The 22,316-nt window shown below is 39.7% G+C and overlaps 2 protein-coding genes and 1 long non-coding RNA gene across 3 annotated transcripts in view; all 3 read right to left on the minus strand.

Annotated features, from left to right (window-relative positions):
* Positions 1–18,695, minus strand: part of ntm (neurotrimin) — a gene marked incomplete at its 5' end in the record, with an annotated part of 377,639 nt that extends 358,944 nt beyond the window's left edge. The window contains one exon of the mRNA XM_080041575.1: positions 18,635–18,695. Within this exon, the coding sequence (XP_079897701.1) occupies positions 18,635–18,695 (61 nt within the window). The remainder of the gene's footprint in view (positions 1–18,634) is intronic.
* On the minus strand, positions 11,619–12,750 carry LOC307260536 (uncharacterized protein; the record flags this gene model as incomplete). Its single annotated transcript, XM_080040808.1, has 4 exons — positions 11,619–11,942; positions 12,050–12,177; positions 12,328–12,487; positions 12,649–12,750. 4 exons carry the CDS (start codon positions 12,748–12,750, stop codon positions 11,619–11,621), a joined length of 714 nt encoding a protein of 237 aa, XP_079896934.1.
* Positions 12,773–14,130, minus strand: LOC307260516. Its single transcript, XR_013845188.1, has 4 exons — positions 14,106–14,130; positions 13,861–13,997; positions 13,102–13,195; positions 12,773–12,984 (listed from the first exon to the last, which is right to left on the minus strand). It is a non-coding gene; the product is annotated as an uncharacterized lncRNA (long non-coding RNA).
* Positions 18,696–22,316: the final 3,621 nt, after the last annotated feature.

Genomic DNA, 22,316 nt, shown 5'->3' on the forward strand with positions numbered 1-22,316 from the left:
CCACTTCAATTATATATTTGTTTCCCTCCCTTGGGATTTATATACCGATAAAAAAGAACATAATGGAAGATTTTAGAGAAGTATCTCAGGCTGTAAATGCTCCTGCCACACTGGGGAGTCTCCACAATCAAGTAGATAAGAGTAGTAGCAGAAACTGTTTGATTGTATCAGTATAGTATAGGCAGGACAGGGCTAAGCTCTGACACAAGACTGAAAGGTGAGATAATTATCATACGTTCAATGAGATTCCCAAATCATTGCAAAGTCAGTCCCAGCAGAAAAGCATAAAAATGGAAACAAAAGACTAATTAGAGTCAGACAGCAAGACAGAGCGCTACTTTTGTTCCATCAAACAGTTGTCTTCATTATCTATACTGTGTACCCCTTTTGTTTCTACCTGGATAGACCATATCAACAAGGGGGTAATCATTAATCCAAGGCAAACCAACATCGCAATCCAATAGAACACAATTTTCAAAAAGCAGATGTTGGTTGGAACGGGTCAGAAACCTGGGCAGGAGGGTTCATGTGCAATCGATGACCTATGCTCCTGTGCTCCATGCCACATGAAGAAAACAACTTGTAAAATGCCTTGCAATGCACAAGCTTTGATGCTAGAGGTACAACTGTGTGACAATTGCCCCAGCAGTTCTGAACATGTAAGAGAAGAAGGTATGTTGTCTGGACCAATTGTGGGTTAAGACAAGATATCAGAGGCCGATATTTTGAAATATAAATATTACAATATAAATAAATATTGTTAGAAAGTGGCAAAGGGGTTTGGTTAACCACCTGGCCGGTATCACATGGAGTTGACGGGCAAATAAAATAGATCATCTGTCCAGAAAAAAACTAAACAAATACAAACAAATACATTCATTCATAGCATGTAAGGTAGCCATAATATGGTGAAACCTGTAAAACCTTATAAATTAAGCAAATATTTGATTTAGCCTGTGCGGTTACGACAATGAGGAATTAGCTGAGTGTTTGTTCACGTGTCTAAGCCTTCCTCCCTCTCCTGGGAGAGAGAGTCGGCCATAAATGTGCCACAGACTTTAAATTACGTTTCTCACTGTAGAATACATCAGAGATAATTTGTTCAGAAAGCAATTCTCCACTCCAATCCTTCAAAGCATTATTCTGGAGAAAATGTGCTTTGAAACTTTTGAGTGCCTTTCAAGCAGTATAAAGTGAGAGAGCTTTCAGCCTATATGTTTTTAATCAAAGTCTGGTAACGGTCACTTATTCTAACTGGGTGGCGCAGGTTCAGACTTGAGTAACAGGTTGGTTCTGTTTGCCTACCGAGATTTGCAAAAATGAAGTAGACCAATCCCAGTCACTCATTGTAAAATAAATTATTGAACAGAATAATAATTAATATTAGTATTCCATGTAATCACACTCAAGGCTTTTCTCTTACAAATGATTTATTTCCGTTGGCCTGACCAACATGAAATAGCAGTTTGTATGTTGACTGCGAATGGTCATTCTACAAAATTATTCATTGCTTGTGCATAGTGAATTATAGATAAGATAAGGACCTTGCATACTGAATTGCAAATAGCGGTCTAGACAATTGCTATTAGACTATTTTACCATATTGTTCTGCCCTGGTTTCCACTTATTTCATTACTCTCTGACCACTGTAGTCTGGCTGGCTATAGATTCTTCTTATTTCTTCTTGATTTTAGGGGCCCGGTCCAAAATACCATTTCCAGCATGAGAAGCCCTAGATTTTATGTGGAGCTTCAAACCACTTCTACAGTGTATGCATCAGCCTTGGCTTCAATCAAAAACATGACTGCAGTGGCTCCAGTGTGCTCCATTGGACAACACTACAACACAATGGCTTGATCTTCTGAGCTTTTCCCAACTGCTCCAACATGTTTGTGATCGGATGAGTGGATGTTGGCTGCTGAAATCGCCAGCAACACTCAATGCTCAGGCTTCACTGACAAAAGGCAAAGTGTCCCCTATGACATACATTGTAAAGTACTGTGAATTGTCAAACAAATGGAAGTTAAACAATGTCATTCACTGTGATTCCTCTGTGACTCTTTTTTCTAACATCTTTTTTTCTCCATTGCTTTCTGCCTTGCAACAGACTTTAAAGCTACAATGTCATGTGCCACTTTGCACATGGCAAGCTATTTGTAACAGAACTAAACGAGGGGGAAACAAATAATTGTGTCAGGTCAATACACTCGATGCATATAAACCAGGTGTTTTAAAAGCAAAACAAAAATGTAAATGTGTTCCAGAGATAAATCACATCTCTTTTAAAAATTAACAAAATACACATTGAGGGACACAATGGGACACATTGTAAGACAAACAAAGTGTCCTGGTTCAACTTTCCGTATCAATTGACAATGTATTCATTTAAGTAAAAACACATTTCCATAAGCAATGGAAAGATAAAAATGGCTAGGGTAAAACAGTTTTTTTACAGAATACAGTATTGCCAAAAGTATCCGGTCAACTGCCTTGACTCGCATATGAACTTAAGTGGCATCCAATTCTTAATCCATAGGGTTTAATATGACATGACATGGCACCAGTGCACAAAGCAAGGTCCAATGATGATTTGGTGTGTATGAACTTGACTGGCCTGCACAGAGTCCTGACCTCAACCTGATAGAACACCTTTGGGATGAGAGTGGAGACTGAGACTTGAAATCTTTGCCTTTATGCGATTTCCTCTTTACTCTGGCTCATCTCAACTCTTCAGAACGTCTGTTGGTTTGTTGCAAGAATTAAAAAAAACATTTAGGGAGTGCTTCATGTCATGGTTGACATTCCTTCACCCCCAAAGAATACATAGGCTACTGTACATCTCTAACTACAGTATATATTGGATCCAGCCGTGTTTTTTTGTTAAAAGCAGGCCACAAGGGAACAAAGAGTTTCTCAAGGAGGCAGCATTCCTCAGACACAGCAACCTGGTGAATGGGCATGGTGTGAAGTCACTATCCCTGCTGCTTATTAATCAGCCCTCGCTAGCAAAGGTCCCTTCTGGCCACCATGACACATGACCACTTCACTGGGCCTTGGCAAACTATGGAAGTGAGAAAAAGGTTATTGAAAAGCTCTGCCTTTACTTTTGTGCAACTGTAGGTATTTCTTACAGTGAGATGACACTGCAATATATTATACCCAGGTATAGTGGAGCCATGTGCAAACAATGTACTTTATTCTCAACATCCCCATCAACTACTGTATGCAAAAGAAAAAGAAAAAACTGATTAAGATTGCATGTTCTGTATATGGCGCATTTACAGGGCAAAGTCTGCCTTTCAAATATCAACAATTGAGAAGTTTCCTCTAGAACGTCAATGTCCTTCTACCTGTGAGTGTCTTTTGATATTGGGAATGGAAGGTTGAAATGAGTATACAGATGTTATCTAATTATATTCAATAAATATGTTTTATCTCCACAGTACTGAAAGCCTTAGTGACTTTCAGGACTGCAAATCGATTGTTGGCCCAAACTGAGTAAGTAAATCAATCAGACTTCAGTTAAACTCCTACAACACACTTTATACATCCAAGAAATGACTAATTTGTGATATTAAGCTGTAGAAATACGAAGCACCCAAAAACAAAGTAGTGAATACAGGAATAGAATGCACCGCGGAAATAGCTTCCCGCCGCAGCAATGCAAAAGACAACTGGATAACAATTACCTCCAATTTGCAGAAAACAAACAGATCATCTTGTTGTTTCCATGAAACAGGCAAAGCTGCAATTTCACATCTGTGGAGCAACAATTCCAAGTTAAAGACACTCATCTCATTATGTCTTATTTCTTTAATATTATATTGCATTATGAATTTTAATTAAAAAAAACGTTTCATATCCAGGGCTGCCAATTTATCAACGCTGTGGAACAATAAAATATTTCTGAAATGTATATATATATTTTGGTAAGCAATCGCTCATATTTCAAGATCCTTCATTGACGTGTGGCATTCCACTCATGATTATGTGGTATAAGCTGATACCAGTGCTTATCCAGTTCTATTAAACATTTTATATAATTGTTTTATATCATACATGTTTTTTTATGACATAGGGTTACTCTATCACAGTATTTAAGGCTTAATTAATGTTCCGTGACGTGTAGTGTGCTGTAAGGTGCGACTGTTATCTTCTCGCTATGAAAATTCCCAAAAATTATGCAAGTATTATTAGTCAGACTGGCTCCGGTGTCTAGGCTAACAATAGCTACGTAAACCAAGGTTAGCTCTAAATTATTATCAAATTGCCGAGGATTGGCATAAGAAATGAATTTACTTGTCAAAAGCATTGCACATATCACAACAAACAGATCACATATACCCTAACAACAGAACAGACAAAGGAAACGTGGACATCGATCGCAACGTCAATCCATATTTATTGGGTATATATTGGGTCATGTGTTCTTCTTTTTTCATGGATGTCACGTACATATCTTTTAAACTTTTCCTACAGAAGAAGCCAAAATATCAATTCTATCTGTAATAGCAGACTCAATAGACCACTATGCAATTCAGCCATGAGTCAAGGTTGTATTTGGGCTACAAATGCCTCAAAAAAAGCTATTTTGCTCATTTCCATCCCCATTTCTATTTCTCTGTATACACCAGGGATATTATACTTTTTATTCAAAAGTTGACCATTTGAAAACTTAAAATATGGTTTCTGCAGTAGCATGGCTGAATTCAAAATTCCCATTGTATACGGAGTCAGATGGGGGGCTCTCGGAAAAAATTATTCTGGCCTTTATGCTTGCCCCATAAAAGTATTTTCAACTCTGTAAAATGCAACGGCCTTGTTCCAAACCCCTAGCAGGAGGAACCATCAGCACTTTGACTGAAGCATCAATCATCAGTTCATACAGACAGGGCCCTGCATTCAGAACACTTCAACAGGCTTGAACATCAACTAGGCAAAACAGCAAAGTGCCCCAGGACCAAAACACCCAGGGGCCCAACAAGGTGCACTGTATATCAATTGGTTATGTACTGTAATTTGATTTATCGGAAATGTTCTAAGAATGTGCGACACTAAGCAATTCATCATGTGGCTCTGGTTTTGTAGTGGGCAATGTATTTTCGTTGATTATACTGTATATGAGTTGTAAGAACATGTTAGGGGAAAAACAATATTTTACTAAGAATTCCTTATAGGGTATTTATACTCTTTTTGTATGTGACATGCCCACAATATGCATATTACAGCTCACATCTGCAGCACCAGGTTCCTGCCATTCTTGAGAGGGCATTTTGGGAAGTGTAGTACATCACTTAATGGGATAAATGTAGATGAAGTAGGTCCAGGGAAAGTGTATCAAAAAAATACAGTCCATTGCTTCATGTTCAAACACACACACCTCGATACATCTTGATGAAGGACTGTCTGAGGGTGAACTATTACTTTCCAGCTGAGGAGGCGCCTGGCTTTAATTGCTTCTCATAGCCAATTTATGTGACATTCATTTATCACGCTTTGATACCATGCCACTATACACAGGTGGCAATATCTACCTGCCATTGTGGGCCATCTGCCTCCTCTGACTGCTACATTCTGCTCGCAGGCTTTAAGTGGACTGTGTGTACCAGGAGACCTACAAATACTATTTTTTTTTACAGCAACAGCACTGCCTCTCTCTTGCCTTGAGATCCCTACTGAGTAGCTGTAGCCCTGTGATAAGAAAAGACCACACTCTGACTCTACACATCAACAATAAACTCAATGTCTTTTAACAAAAGGCCACATAAAACGAGCACACCATGGCTCCAATACCAGCAGCCCCTATCCATCCGTGCTCTCTTGGCTAGTTGTCCAATAACAGCTGTTGCTCCAAAATGTCGATCTGACCGGCTATAATTCTGGTCTTTGGCTGACACGGGCGATGGAGGAAAGACGAGGGGCACAATACACACACACACACACAGGGCCTGCAAAGGGTCTCCGGCCAGAGAAAATACACAGGAGTGTATGCTGCATCCTGGCAACACAGCCCGGCACTGTCTTCTCCCAGCCACATACAGAGAAGGGAGGGAGGGAGGGAATGAGGCAGCCCACTCAGACAATGAGGCTGCCTCATTAACAGTGTTTATCTTAAGCAGGATTAATACTCCAAAACGAAAACACTGCTCGTTGCTTTGTTAGGGGTAGAACATGTGCTGCTTCGTTTGGGGGCAATTTGATAGTGGGATGTTTTGTTTTTGTTGCTTGAAAACACTTTGCCCACTGAAGTCGATATTTTATTGTTCCCACCCACTCTTCACATATTGAAGTGTAGAATCCACTTGCAATTTCAGTCCTCTGACGGAGAGAGCTGCCTCACCTCACAGGAAACATGAAATGGCCTGTTCACTGCTGATACTGCTTTTTCTGTGTGACTAGTGTCAGGAGTGAATCCATTCTGTCATGGTTATTGCATACAACTGTGACAGACATATACTATGATAGAAACTAGTGCAAGACTATATTCAGTAGAAGTAGACGGGCACTGTGACGCTGACCTTGAGCCTGAACATATGCAGACATACTGTATGTTCTCATTGCATTTGAGAAAGCCAAAGGAAAGCATGAAACCGTGGTGTACCTCGCCTGATGCCAATTGTGTCCTTGCCACTTATTGTTACATAAAGAAAGAAGAACGAAGGAAAAAAATATGTTTTCTGAACACAACATTAAAAGGAAACATAAATATAAATGACGTGTAACAGCAAACCAGACCATCAGTGAAAACAATACTATTTATATGTATACTATTTTATGCCGGACTGCAGTGTGTAGTTCCTCGCATGATGCCAATTGTGTCCTTGCTATTATTGCTACTTAAATAAAATACAAATAAAAAATGTGTTTTCTGAATCATAAATTAAAAGGAAACATGATTATAAATGACCTGTAATGCCTTTCCACAGCTCCAAACTAATGCCTAGTTTCCACTGAGCAGCACGGCAGTTCGGTTCAACAGGGCATGGTAACCCTAGATCTGGTAGTTTGCACTGAAAACAGCACCATAGCCATGGTCAGAGCATACAGTATATGTGGCAAAGGCGCTGGCAGCTACGAAACTATGGTGACGTCATGGCAGCAGGACACAGTGTAGCCTGCTGATCAATTCAATCAATTAGCAGCGTGCCAACATTCTTCTCTAAACACAAGATGCAAGATGCAACGCAAATAATTGTCTGTCAAGCAAACCAGACCAAACCGCTCAGTGGAAACAAGGCTTTAGAAAAAAACGATTTACGGCAGGCAGAACAGCACATCCTGTGTTTCTTGAACAGTACTAAATCAAAGTTTGATCTGCTTCACCATCCTCATATTATCACTATGAAACTTACGTAGTCACATATACTCTTTTCATTATACACTTGCTTTCTAAACGTATGCACTCGCCGCCGGCACACGCTTGGGTACTGGTTTTGTTAAAACACTGTCGCTTAAGTTAAAAGGACGGTGCTGCTAGAAATCAAAAGAAATTAAAAGTTCCTTGTAGCTACTTTTTATAGATCTTCATTTTGGACAAAGCTTTCCACCCTCAGTCCTGTGAGCTTTCTCCCTCAGCAACTCTAGCCCGCGGCTCATCCCCTCGAGGTGCACACTGGAGCACTTATTGGTGTTGACTGCCATCCAGGTGTACAGTGCTTCCTGCAGCCTCAGACAGACAACTAGTGGAGCGCTTCAGCCTCTTATACTGTCTCTATCAACTGCTCTGGATTGTTTCTCTCTGCTCCTTTGATCTCTACTGCTCTGGACACTCACCCCATTGCACCATGTCTGCCCTGCTGGGCTGAATATTTCTCTGCACATCTGATTGCTAGCCAAAAAATTATTTCTCTCATGAACAATCGAGATGTGAACAAGCTGCTCCCATTTGTGATTATAATCAGATGAGCCCATGAGAGGAGCTAGTGCGACATCCACTTCCTACTGTAAAAATAGAGCATGCGTTTTAAAGTAATGATGACAGCACACTAGGCATATTTATACAAAGGGGGTTTGAACTTGGAAACGCAAAAAATGTTCGTAATAATTACTAACAGTAGAGGAATGTTAACTTTGCAACATGATTATGGTTTGGTTCTGATGTTGGTCCCATTTCGGATTAGATTCCTGGATCTTTTCTGACCTTTTATATGAGCAAAGACCAATGTACAGAACTAAAGTAGCTCCTGCTAGCTTTTCATTTTCATCCACTTGTGTCAATTAACAGATCGAACACTGCCAGAGCTAATTACCATTAGTTTGATGTGTACTCTCTGCAAACTGGATACTGTAGGCCAAATACTTTTATTTGGAAAGTAAAATGTTATTTGTTTGCGCAATGTGCATATAACATGCGCAGACAAATAACATTGTATATATTACATGTGGAGCACTGTCATCATCAGGTTACGGCCGCCCATATCAGATAGTACGATTCGATTGGCAGCTCAGAATTTTCCGACATAGTTAATGAGTTCCAATTGTTCATGCCCAGACCAGTAAGCTGACCAAATTTAAATGTGCTAGTGGCAGGTCTAGATTTCAAGGCAAGTTATGAACCCCTTGTGTTTCAGATTTGATACAATGCTATCCAACCACATAACCCTTAAGACTAAATGAATATAAAATTATGAAATATGACACACTCATACAGTATGTACCCTACATACAGTACTTCTGCTCACCTGTGAACCTGCCTATCTTTATTCATTAAATGATTATCCTCCATATTGTGTTTTTGAAATTGTCTTTGTTATCTTATCAAATATGATCTATATTGGCCTTGTCTGTATCTGTGCCCCTATTCTGTCTCTGCAATGACCCAATTTCCCTATGGCAATAATTTAAACTTCATCTCATCTAATCTAATCTAACACATCTCTGATTCTGCTAGAGATCTGCTTATATGCAAATGACTTCAGCTCAATGTTGCTGCTGTAGTGCAGCATAGTGCAATATGGCTAAAAAAAAATGCCATCTCCCTGACTGTGCATTACAGCGGTAATTGGTGTATTTTAAAGTTATGGTATATGCTATCTACAGTGACAGTAAGCCTATGTGCTCGATTTCATTAAGTGTGGGGGTTAAAACTAGAAAGCACAGAGTGAGTCATTTGATTAATTCCATCTTTCTACTTTCCACGGACATATCTCAAATGTGTTATTAGGTTGAACAGTGTAAAGAGCCTGTGCCCCAGATTTATTTCAGAGCTGTATATGCTCACTTTGGCAGTGAAGCCCATGGTATACAGTAAATGCGCTCATCATTCAGTACAGCTGAACATGGTATAGGCCTGCTAAATGAGAAGAATAAAAAACGTTAGTTTGAATCTGTTTTTTAATGCATAGTACCAACTCCCGCAAGTGCGAGATTGATCAGGCGTCAAGATGATCCGTTGGCAGCCGGGGACACGTGTGCAGAGGGTTTAATTGTTTAATTTAACTGCAGGTGCGTTAGAAGATTTAAAAAAAACTGTGTGCCTGGATGCACTGCAGCCAGCATGGTGAACTGAGAATGGCCGCGTTTCCCAGATTTGATCGTTCTTTGGGACCAAAGAAGGGTTGAAAGAAGGGTTCGCCTAAGACGGAGCGCTAAGATACGGGTGTTTCCCAGATGGCTTCTTAAGTGCCATCTTTGGAGAAGCCGTAAGATGAAGCGAAAGAAGCTCTTTAGTGGGAGCTGTCCACCGCGGTGGTGCTGAAACTGAATAAATCGATGCCAGGCGAATCGATCACCCACCTCTTTATCAGCGCATAAGTCACACACAGCGCCCCGTGGTCTCCCCCACATTAGGCTACACAGCAAAATCGGCAGTGTTAATTCAACACCTATAGAGTTAAATTCAACACTTTGAAAGTGTGTATATAGGTCCACACCAGATCGAGTAAAAATAACACTTTTAAAAGTGTTAAATACTTTACACTGTGATTGAGTTGAATCAACTCTCTCGATAGTTGAAATTTAACACTGGTCAACACTCACCAGGGTTAAATTTACACAACACTAGTGTGCAGTGTTAAAATGTAACACCCATCAGTGTATTATTTTTTAACACTGAATAGAGTTGCTCCCATTTAACACCACATCAGATTTAAAATTTAACTCGATATCTAACCCTCTAAAGAGTTGATTTATATATTTTTAAAAACACTGTGGGGAGTTATAATCCCTAATGCTATACATGGTCAAATATTTAGCTTATATTATTACTTCTAAATCATATTCCTACAGTACGGTATTATTATAAGGAAGAAAAAGACAATGCAAAAAGTTTGTATTTCAAAATAAATTGTATTTTCAAGTACACCATTTAACACAGCATTGGCTTTAACATGTTTCACAGCTGCCAGCCTCAATAGCACAGGTCACAATATGGCAATATGTACATTTTTTCATCCATCTCATTAGAGTACTGTTTCTCACAGGGTCACACAATATGGCAATGTGGCACAATGTATACTTTTTCATCCATCCCATTAGAAAACTGTTTATCATAGGGTCTATAATAAATTAACTTATCAACAGAAATAACAGAAAATTAATCATTCCTCTCCTGGATACAGTAGGCATTAAGGTGCTCATCACAATAAAGAGTATCAACTGTGCCAGTCAAAATGAAAGCTTGATCGTCATTTATAATGATACGGTTGATCTTTCCAAAAACAGGCATTTCTATATTTGTTGAAATACAAACAAACATACTAGTTTGATACTCAGTTCCATAGTTCTTCACCCACTTGGTAGTTGACACATCAGAGTATGCATTCAAGTTTAACATTGCAAGTAAAGTCTCACCACCTTCCAAATTATCAATTGTTTCCTTCCTTACTGGACCAAACTCAAACCTCTGAAAATTAAAATTCTCCCAGTGATAAGCTAACTGTCTCTGGTGTTGTTTTACCAATGCTTTTGTGATATTTTTGAAATTCTTGACAGATCTTTTAAAGAAGTTATGTTTGGCTTCAAACCTCATACACCATACATGAAGGAGTGGGCCTATTTTACGAATACACCTCGGGTAATGTATCATAAAATGATGCTTCGGAATAAGTCTTCTCTCAGGAAACAAAGATTTGAACAGCTTGTGATGATCATTAATTAAATGCTTCAGATAATATGTCATACCGTTAGTAACAACTGGTGAAAACACTATATTCACAATTTGAATCAAGAGGAGGAGCAAGTTCCAAAAACTGTTATTTCTTTGACCCTACCATTGCTTGGACAGTGCTCTCAGCAACACCCGATGATTGCAACTGTGCTACAACAGAACCACACGTTTAACAAATGATGCTTATCAACAGAGACCTGGGTGGCCACTGGAGTTACTGTACAGACTGAATGAGAAGTTGAAGGCACATCATCTTCTATGTGCATGTCCACATTGTCAGTAGTATTTGTTGAAACAGTGTCCCGGTGCAAACGAATAAGGTGTTTCTTGAACCCTGAATAAGTGCAAAATAATGAAGAACACCCCGGCTGTCCACATTTCAAACGTAACGTCTTTCCTGGATATAATCCATGGTGAAATCTCAAATGCTGACAAAGCAATACAGAACTTCTGTGGTGTACCTTACATATAAAACAAATCAACATATTTGCACCCAAGGATGTGTATCACCTTAAATCTGTGTATTCAGCAGTCTTGCTCTGAGCTCCTTCACACGGGGAGTTTCCTTGGTACTTCCCACATCAATGTTGAACACAGTGGTTTGGATGAAGGTATAGAAGCTGTTGAGGGATTCATGGTAGTTCACGCTGAAGATGAAGTGTGCCTTGAAGAGTTCATCGAAAGCTGCCAGGGATGTCTGCGCCTTGCATGGGATGGCCTTGTGGTCAACAATGACATAGAATCTTTGGATGTTGTTCTTCTGTTCACCGACACACAGGAGGAAAGGCTGTCCTGGTTCCAAACTCCTAAGGAAGGTCTCAACACTGACTCCAATCTGCAAAAACAAAGAGGAACAAGGAAACATTTTAATGACCTGCTACACTGCTAAAAACATATGCAGCCCATGCACAAGTGGCACAGAAGAACTTAAACATTGCTTACCGTCAGATATCTCACAAGATGTTCGACAGCTTGATATGAGCTTATTCTAGGACCCTTCTTGTGTCCTTTTGCAGTGGGGGGAAGTAGGTGAAGCAGCAGTAGTATGCTTGACAGGTCACTGTCCCAGTCTAGGGGGAAAGCAGAAGAAAGTAGAAGATTGTCAGAAAGATTTAAATCTGAAAACAACCTTAAATAAAACCAGATTATGCAAAATACATAATTTGGAGCATTCAGGTAAGTAATTAAATGTTTTAAAAGAGATAATGAACCATGCTTACCAGACCCATCGGAGCTTTGATTTCCAGACAAGAGGTCTTTGACGAACTCTTTAGAATTCTTGGAGTCTGCCAGGATCCTAGGTTTGAAGTAGGTGGGCCATTTTGCCAAAAATCTGCCAGAAGCATCCTCTCCAAACATCATGGTGAAGTCTTTGTCAATCTACAGAAGAAACACTTTAAGTCCTTGCAACCTCTCATAGACATAGGAAACCATCCACAAACTAAATGTCAGTATTTTTACGCTTGTTTAAATAAAAGTGTAATCCTCCAGTTATCATTGTTCACTTTAAAATGAATTAAACAATGGTATGTCTTTCCTACCAAGCCAGGGCTATCGAGGAAACGTGGGAAAACATCCAGGACTGTGGAGGAGTTTTGATGGTCTCGAACCAGTTTCTGGCGGTATTGAAAGGTTGCCCTCATCTTCTCTTGGACAATTGTTGCATCAGTCGTGTGCTTCAATAAAGAAATCGCCTCGCGGCATTCCTCGCCAAACAGTTGCTTGTCAGTTAGTAGAAAATCCCTCTTGCTCTTTGGACCATCTTGATATGTAGCGGTGGTTGAGCATCTCCGGGACTGGACTGCAGAGCTGCGTTGGACTGTCTTTATCCTCCATGCCAAATAGCCAGACCCGCTGTCTGCATCATAGTAGTGCTCCTGTAAAATCCCAAAAGAACAAAGATAAACATAACTGATGTATCACAGCATTACAGGGCAAATTCAGAATAACCTCCCTATATCAATTTATCATACGCCATTGATTTACAAACTTACATATCCATTTTTTGAGTAAGGATCCTTGAGGTACGGAAAAAGAGTAATGATGCCAAGAGCATATTTAGTTCGCACATAGGTTGGTGGGAGCCTCCTTTAAAAGAAGAAAATATATAATTTTTCAAGCTTTAAATTAGTAGTAAAGTATTGAATCAGTGTTAGTTTCATTATAATTAATCAAAATATCTTAAATGTCAAACTAAAATAAGAATATGAGAGAACAAAGCACATTAAAGCAGAGGTTAAACTCAAAAGTAGACTTTCAATACAAACAAATGATGTGTGTAATCATGTCAACTGTTAGTCCTGTGCTTATTTCTTTTTTGATACTATGTCCTTTTGTTTACAGCTCCCTTTTGTTACTATCTCACTGATCATATTTACGCCCGTCAGTCCTGCGATTGAACTACCAGCTATTAACAACCTCTAACATGCAGTTTTATTTGTTCAGGGATGTGTTCCCATTGAATACGTTTTGCTGTAGAGATTACTTTTTGTAATATTTTGCTTCAGTTTTATTTTCTATCACAATGTTTCTGTTTGTTTGATTAGTCTGACACAAATTTGTTTTGTATAGAAAAGCCAACTTTATTATATTACTGAAATAGGAGACCACAATAATTAAATACCTTTTAACTATGGAACAAGGTTATTTGAGGAAAACATCCCTTATTGTTTCTAAAATGTACACCTACATCCTCTATACATATATTATTTGTAGAGACATGATGAGCACTAGAGAGAACATGACATGCTTACCCATGAACTTCAACCATGTCAGCCACCAGTAGGTTTACCATCTGTCGCCGTGTACCTTCCGTCAATGTCTTTGTTTTGTTATATTCATGCAACACCTTTTCTCCCCCTGGCTTGGACTGAAGTATATCTCTCACCATCTAAAGACAAAGAAACAAATACATTTTAATTTTAACCTCCCCTGCAACAAGACCACAGTACAATGTCTATGATTAGTTAATACATTAAAAAAAAATTAATTTATATACCGCCTCTGCTGATTCCCGATCGGCGTGGGTAATTTTCACTCCACTATCTTTCTCAAGAATGATTGTTGCATCAGATGAATCTGAAGGCACAGAGGATGAGGTGTCTGACACAAGCGACTCCGATGAAACATCTAATTGATCTTGATGAAGCACAACTGCAAGACAGTTAAAAGAAATACACACAACTGAATAAAAATATTGTTTGAGGCCCCTTAACAAATGCTTTGGCTTTTCAGGTTAGCTGACTGAAACAAACATACCTTCACAATACATACTATTACAGTACATCTGGTTACTGATCCTTATTTCTCCCTAACAAGACTAAATCTTACCTGTAGACTTTTCTGTAGAAACAATGATTGTAAGGTCCCCTGCTTGTAAAAGGTCCTCAAATACATCTGCATCCACCTCTGTCCCTGATTCATCTGTCAAGTATAACTCAGTCTGCAGAGGAAGACCTAACTTTCCTATTACTGAGAGAATATCAGATTTAGAAAAATGGTCCTTTGTATGCTTCTTTTATTGACACTTTTTTATCATTAATTATTAATCAATAATTAAATGGCTTTTAACTATGGAACAAGGGTCTATGACATGTACACAACTTATTCCTTGTTGTTTCTAAAATGGACACCAACAGTCTCAAAATATATTAGTAGAGAAATTAGTTTTTTCTTATTCTACATTTTAGATATATTACCAATTGCATTTTAACTTGTCCATAATACATGATTACAATTGGTCAGCATAATAAACAACAATTGATGGATGGGGCAATGTAACCGTATTAAAATCAAATCACATTATAGCATGAACTAACATTTTAGCAAATTATTAGTTTACACCAACAATCAGGGCTGTGTGAAAAAAGTAGTACCAACCTTTCTGAAGAAACGAGCTGAAGTCTGCATAGCCTTCTTCAGTCTCTGCCACCTTAACGTACTTCTGACTGCCACCAAATCTCACCTTGACCAACATTATGTCCTTAAAAACAAAGTACATTCATGAATAGTCCACACCTGTTTCAGTAAAATTTTCTTCTTTGTTGCCTTTATTATGCCACTGGGTAGCAACAGTCAATGTCGTTTTTCTAGCTTAGCCAGTAAACAGACTTGACTGTGCACACGCTAGCTTGTATGGCCACATGGCGGCCCTGCTAACAGTCCTCGATGCACGTATTCTCTAATTAGCATATTTATACATGGAAATTGATTAAATCACTAACCCAGTACATAACAATGTCAATAAACTCACTGTACATGTGTTTTTAAATACCTTGACTTCATAGTTTGAACAGAAAACAACTAAAGTGCAGAGAGCAGAGTGGAAACGTAGCTTACCGCGAGGAGTCCCGACCCAAAGAGGAAGTAAAGCTCACGGAAGCGCAACAAGTGCGGTAAAATAAAAGGCGCTCGATACTTAAGCGATAACCCCCATCATTTTCCTGTATGTAAAAGTATCTAACCTTTACATGAACCCCAATATACTTAATTAAACAATTTAATACAAACGTTCGGTCGACATATCAGCAAAAATAAGAAGAATATGGAGGAAATATGATAGCGGAAATCCTAACCAGCCACCTTCAAAATAAAGGTCTGAGCTACCAGAGTACATAATCCTTCCAAAATGTAGGTTACATGCCGGTTCGTAAACTAAATAATACAATAAATAAAGCGCAACGAGTCACAACATCACATTACTGTACTAAACTTATTGTTGAGGATAGTTTAAGTGGTCAGTGATACCAATCCAATACCATGGAGCCAAATAGGCCTACAGCATGAAGTGGCAAACAAGCATCTAACTTGCTCTAAAACCAAATTGACTGTTGTGCTTGGGTTGCCATGCCGAATCAGTGTGTTGCTTATACTTTTCTTAATAAGAAAAGGGGCCGTGTCCACCTAACGCCTTTCTCCGAGCACACAAGCCTTTTTTCAATAGATTCCCAATGAGACGCGGCTGCCTCACTGTATAATGTTACTGCCTTGTTAGCTAAGCATGGTTTGCTGATGCTAGCTAAACAATACTGATGGTTAACCTTAGCTTCTTGTAAAAAATAGTAATACACATGATTGGCTATACATTTGAATTAAATATACATATTTGCTTAGACATACTTACACATGGATGTTCCTAGCCACAGTTTGAGGGATGTCTGATCATTTTCCAGTCCAAAGAAAAGAGTGTCTGGCTAGACTCCCGCCTCTTTCAAACAACCACCAACGGTTTGACTTCTGAGTATATTTGAAATCAACACTGTAGAGTGTTTTGCAGAATATGAAATTTGACTCCCTGTATTAACACCAACTCTTTTAGAAGAATAACTCTCATGTAGTTAAATTACACTAAACCAGTGTTGAAACAACTCTATATGTTTTACACTCCACTCCAACACTGAATATCTAACACTTTGGATTTTGCTGTGTACGCATGTATCATGTGTGTGTGGGGGTGTGTGGGTGCGGGTGTGTGTGGCAACAAGTGTATCCAAGTAGTAATCAAGCCCATTAGCGCATATATAGGCCTATCCCGTGGATATAGGCGCACACATGTGAGAATGGAAGAAAGCGGCAGCAAAAGAAACAAGCGGGCACCGTCGTTTACCGCGGAGGAGATGGGCGTCTTAGTGGACGAGGTCTGGCAGCGCCGGGGAGTTTTATTTGGGGGAACAAGGGGCAACAAGAACATCACGGTGAAGAACCGTGTTAGGCAGGCCATAGCCGAAAATATGTCCCCCTCCAGCCCATGTGGCCTGCGTGACAGGCGCGCTGTGAGGGAGAAGTGGCAGGAGTTCCAGAACCAAACAAAAAGGAAGAGTGTGAAGGTTTCACTAATCAATCTCCCTTCGTTGCAGGTGATGCAGACGCCAAGTAAAGACAGCGCTGAGTAACCCCTCCCCATATGGTTTCAAAAAACTACTTTGGTTTCCTTTTCTTCCTTTTATTGTGTGGATCATTTTGCATTGAAATGAGGGTATCAAACCTAGCAACAAAAATTCCCAGGCAATTTGTAATTTATCTAAGCGTAGGTTAATGACGTGTGCGTATTGTGCGCCCTTTTAACACAGCATGTTTTGCCGCTGATTTCCCACTTGTTACATGGTCACCTCAGAAACGTGGACACTATACTCCCACATACTGTATGCAACAATACTTCCTTAACATTCCAGTGCCAGACTTTCAGGTAAAGCACCCGGACACTGCAGCAATAATCATAGTGTGCAGGACGTTACATGTAGCCTACATCTGCTGGTTCTGTTTATTTATTTCAGCCTTCAGGCCTGACCGTTGATGTGGGTGGTGTGGTGGTTGTGGGTTTATGGTTTAGTGCACAGTGCTTGGTGACTGGTGGTGAAGAGGTAGGGGCTGGGGTTGTTGGACCTCAGAAGAGGTTGATAAGTTCCTAAAAACGCTGCGCAGCCAGGGGCTGCATCTCCGGGCTGAAGGGAAAATTGCAGCGGGTTGCTCTGGATGTGTGGAGACACCAGAGTGATCAGCCGTTGGATCTCCGCACGGGGCAGTACTTTGCCTGGACGGCCTGGTCTGATAGCACGCCCAGTGGGGAGAAGTGCCGAAGCACGTATGCATTTATGTAAACTGTCTGGCTTCGCGCACGGCGAGGCTGTTGGTTCGCAGCGAGAATGTGTTGTATTACAGCCATGGTTTCTCACACGCGCGGACTTTGGCAACGCCTTTTTAGCAGGTGGAGCCGCTCTGGATGAGGTTCAGCTGAGTTCAATTAAATCTGTTTCCTTGATATCTGTGAAATGCCACAGGGTTGTTGATGTTTTGTATGTGTAGTACGCATGTGTGTGGAAAACGTAAACGTGTAATTCATTAAAAAAATGTTTTAGTCTATGTTTCTTGCGCCAGTGGTCCGCATTGAGCATTGTTTTATTTTATTCGAAAAGTGGAGGAAATACATTTCCCTGACGCGGCATGATCACTGACGATTTGGTCGCTAAGAAGGTTGTAAGAGTGGGTCAGCTCCATCTTACAGTTCCGTCTTAGTGAAAGAGCTACTTTCGCTAAGAACGAATCTGGGAAACGCATTCTTCTTTCACAGCGTTCTTAAGAGCGCTCCAAAGAAGTACTTAGCCCAAAGAAGCTCTTAACGAATCTGGGAAACGCGGCCAATATCTGTTCCATTCCTCTTGTTATTTTATTCCCCCAGTTGCCTTTGTGCACAACAAAAAGCACAACTAACCCTGCTAAGAATAACACGTCGGTATAGGATTAACTTCCAGAGATAAGGCTGCAGCCTAATATAGCCTATTATTTACCTGGTGTAAAAATACATTCAAAGCAACCACTCAGGTCAAGCCCCTGGCACCATCAAGAAGACAGCTCAACTGAATGAATCGCTTATTTTAAGCTGTGGCTTAGATGACAAACACCCTCATGTCAAATGAAGGTGCAAAGACCGCATGCAAAAGGCACTGGATGAAACTGGCAAACAGTCCGGTCCCCCTCCGAACAGAGTGGGAGACAGGCAGCGGTAGTGGATGATTCAAATCCATCACTTACCTTGTTCCATCAGCAGGATAGTCATCCCGACCAGCAAAGCCCAGTAAACAGGATTCTGCATGTTTTGTCTTTCTCTCGTTGTTTGTCTGCGATGCTAATATGCCACCAGTTTGCTATTTAATCCAGCCTACAATAAAATGGCATGGTCTCCATTCTTCCAGATGCCGTGCTTTTGCTTTCTACAAACCAAGAGGATTAATGCTCACTGTTTGCAGTGAGCCAAAAGGTTCACTCGGCACAGCCACAGAACGGTCCACAAGAAAAGGACAAAAAAAACGAAATAGTCTGTCAGTCACTTTTATTCCTTTTAAAGACAAGAAAATGGGAAAGCTCAAAGGATGCAGTGGTTCAGTTACAGGGGGGGGTGGAAAAAAAGACAAGAAGATGCTACGAGGAAGAGGATCAAGTTGCTCCCCTAAGGCTTTCTGTGGTGTTCCCGGCTAAATGCAGAAAGATTGTTAGAGTGGAGAGAGTGGATAGCTGTGTTTTGCCATCGGAGACAGCTAGATGGAAGGGGGGCTGTTGCAGGCTTAAGTATGGATATTAAGCCAGTCAGCTCTTTTGGGGCAAAAGAGAAAGAAAAGTCCTTCAGATCTTATAATCACATTTATAAAATGTTGGTCACTGTTGGTTCATAATATACAAACCATCAGAACTTGAGCATCTCAATCGAGTAAAGTCAAAATCAGTGAATATATCCTCATGATCCGCTACAGTGCGTACTGTGTGTGAGCTAAAACAAAATCCAGTGTTAATACACGGCCCAGGCTCTGTAAACAGGCATGTTGCTTGCTACAATGGGCCCCCTTTTTTACATACCCCTTGTTGACATACCAGTTTACAGAGCCTAGGCTGTGTATTAACACCAGAAAACGTTCACGGATTTTGACAAAAAGTGGTTGTCAACTAACGTTGACAGCTTTAAAGATAGAAAGCTGAATTGTGGCCGTTGGTAAGGTCATCATCTCACCTAAATTGGATGCAATTATTATGCATACATAACATATACTGTTACTGTACAGTATATTGTAGTGCTGTATACTGTGAAGGAATTGCTAATCCATTCAGATGGTAAACTAATTATTTGGTAGGTAAATCCCTTCTCTGTTGAAGTTTTTTAATGAGGCACATCAACAACAGCATAATACTAAACACCATGTTAAGCCTACAGTATGGGTTTGCCAAATTGGAGGCCCTTGCCAGTGTACTTGAAATCCACTAATGCAGACAGACTACTTCAGCAGTAGCACAAGTGCAGTGGTGTCTCACAAAACACAATGCCCTGCCTGTGTGCATTGGAACCAGGCATGAGGCTCCATTTTTTTACATGACAAGAGATTATCTGTGTCTGATGTCCTGATGTCAAACCAAGATCTCACAAGAGAGATTTACAATCTGCTGCCTTCTGCCCCGTGGGATTATCTCCCTCTGCATATACTCAAACAACCTGTGCTCTAGAAGTAAATTAAGCACATACCATAAAGTGCAGAAAAAAAGCAACACTGAAACAAGTTCAAAAGTTTGGTGGAAGTCAATATAGGTGAAGTTGTATGTAGATTTATGATCATTATGGAACCTTGCAGAATGAATAGTCTTGATGATGACATTTTGTTTTCAAAAAAGGTACTCCCATTATATAAAAGAGATAAACAATAGGCATTAAATATTTCCATCATATGAAGGCAATTAAACAATCGGCCAAACAAAGGTCTGGTACAAACTGGACATATTACAAAATGCCAAATGTTGTTTAATCAAAATGCAGGCTGCTTTGATGTTGAAACATGTTTTATTGCACATAGTCCCAATGTGTTCTGCATACATGTCTGTTCCTTGATAAATGAATCCCACTGAGGCTGTTCTGTTTCTAGATGGAGTGTGGGGGACTGCACCACTCTAATATTGCCCTACACTGCAGCCTTATTAATATAATGGAACTGAAAGGAATGGCAGTTTATGTAGGCAACAAGCAAGTTATAAATAATATGGACGTCTATAAAGAAGATTGACTACGTTTCATTGCATTGTGCCTTAATCAAAAAATGTCATCATGAGTGAAGTACCTAATTAGCTTATTATGCTAAGCACTGCGCAATTGAAAACGGATTGTCTGGTTGTAAACATTTATTGAATTTCAAATACAATGGAAGTGAGGGGAGCCAGTGAACTGCGAAAGCCTTTTATAGATCTCAGAGTGAAAACAAACACTGCATCCCCAGGGCAAGGCTGCAAAAGATCAACTTACTTATATGAAAGTTATTTCTCATCTTAACATTGAGTGGGCTATACATACAATGAAAGTCAATGAAGTCCATTGACCTCCTTACGTATAAATAATCACACAGATCATAGGAAACGTTAAAGATACAAACTTGCAATGGGAAGAAAAAAAATGTCCCACCAGGTCCCCCGCAAATGTATTTCTAAACACTTACAGAGCTACTCAAAAGCTAAACTCATTTTATTATCTAAAAGTTAAAAAAACCATTGTTGGACACTGCATTGTAATGTGCGTTTATTTTTAATAGAACATTGAGAAAAAAGTATTGTCAGCAGCTGTATCTGCCTGATGAAAGACATGGCAGTTTTGTGCACAGCCAGTAAAACAATTATCATAATGGGCACTGAGGATGTCTTATTTTAACACCAAGAGAGTTGAATAATGAAAGAACAAAGTCATCCATTAATTGTATATTTATATCCCACGCCTCTTCAGTGCCGTCATAACGACTACGTGAGACTCAGGTTAATCTGCCATTGAAAGTTCTTTCATTTTTATTCTTAGTTGAGATTCCGATTTAAAATGTCTGCATTTAATAAAAATTCTGTTTTATTTAGTGCCCAATGAAACCGACATAACAGCTGTATTATTGTCTTAGATTCCAAAAATTCAGTCACAAAAGAGATCTAAATAAACATGATCACTCAGTTCAGGGTTAACAACAACACATTTGATTAAAGGAGAGTAGGCAGTACTTTAACAGCTGTGAAAAATGGAAAGTAAGATTCTAACTGATTCCAGCACTGCTGGAGAAGTGAGGCGCTTAGAGCGAGAGGAGACACATTTGACATTTCTTAGAGCCTCTGGAAACCTGCTCTAAAATAGTAAAAATCAATACACAATATCAAAGTTGGGTTTCTCAATGAGCTTGTCAAAAAGTCTGATTGAAAATAAATGTTCACAAATACCATAAAACTTAGTTAAAAAAAAACAGCAAAACTTGTTTTACTGTTTAGTCCAATTGACAGGATTGTGTGGGCATGAGAGCGAAGCCAGCCTCATCTCAACCGTACATCTAAATAAAATGTATCAAACTTAAATGACAATATCTTTACTTTGGACCTTTTCAGATGCTTCCTATCATGCAACCAACTCCCCAAAGTACATACAGTAGTTAGAAGGATATTGTGGATTTGGGTTTCACAGGGGCTCTATGGGGCTGGAAGCCGCTGGATATTTATTCACTGTTGTAGCAACAGCACATATGTTTCTTCCAAACTTGTATAGGCCATATCAGCTTCAACATATTACGGAAAGACCAGTGAAACTCATTTAGGCTGCTTTCTGTATGTGCTGACGAAGCTACAACACACAATACTGTTCTCCCCTTTCTGCCACTGCGGAGGTATTATTCCTGAGAGAAGTTCTTCATTTCACATTATATAGCAGCGGAGCGGACTG

This window comes from Ammodytes marinus (assembly GCF_949987685.1).
Source record: "Ammodytes marinus genome assembly, chromosome: 14".
Lineage (NCBI taxonomy): Eukaryota > Metazoa > Chordata > Actinopteri > Uranoscopiformes > Ammodytidae > Ammodytes > Ammodytes marinus.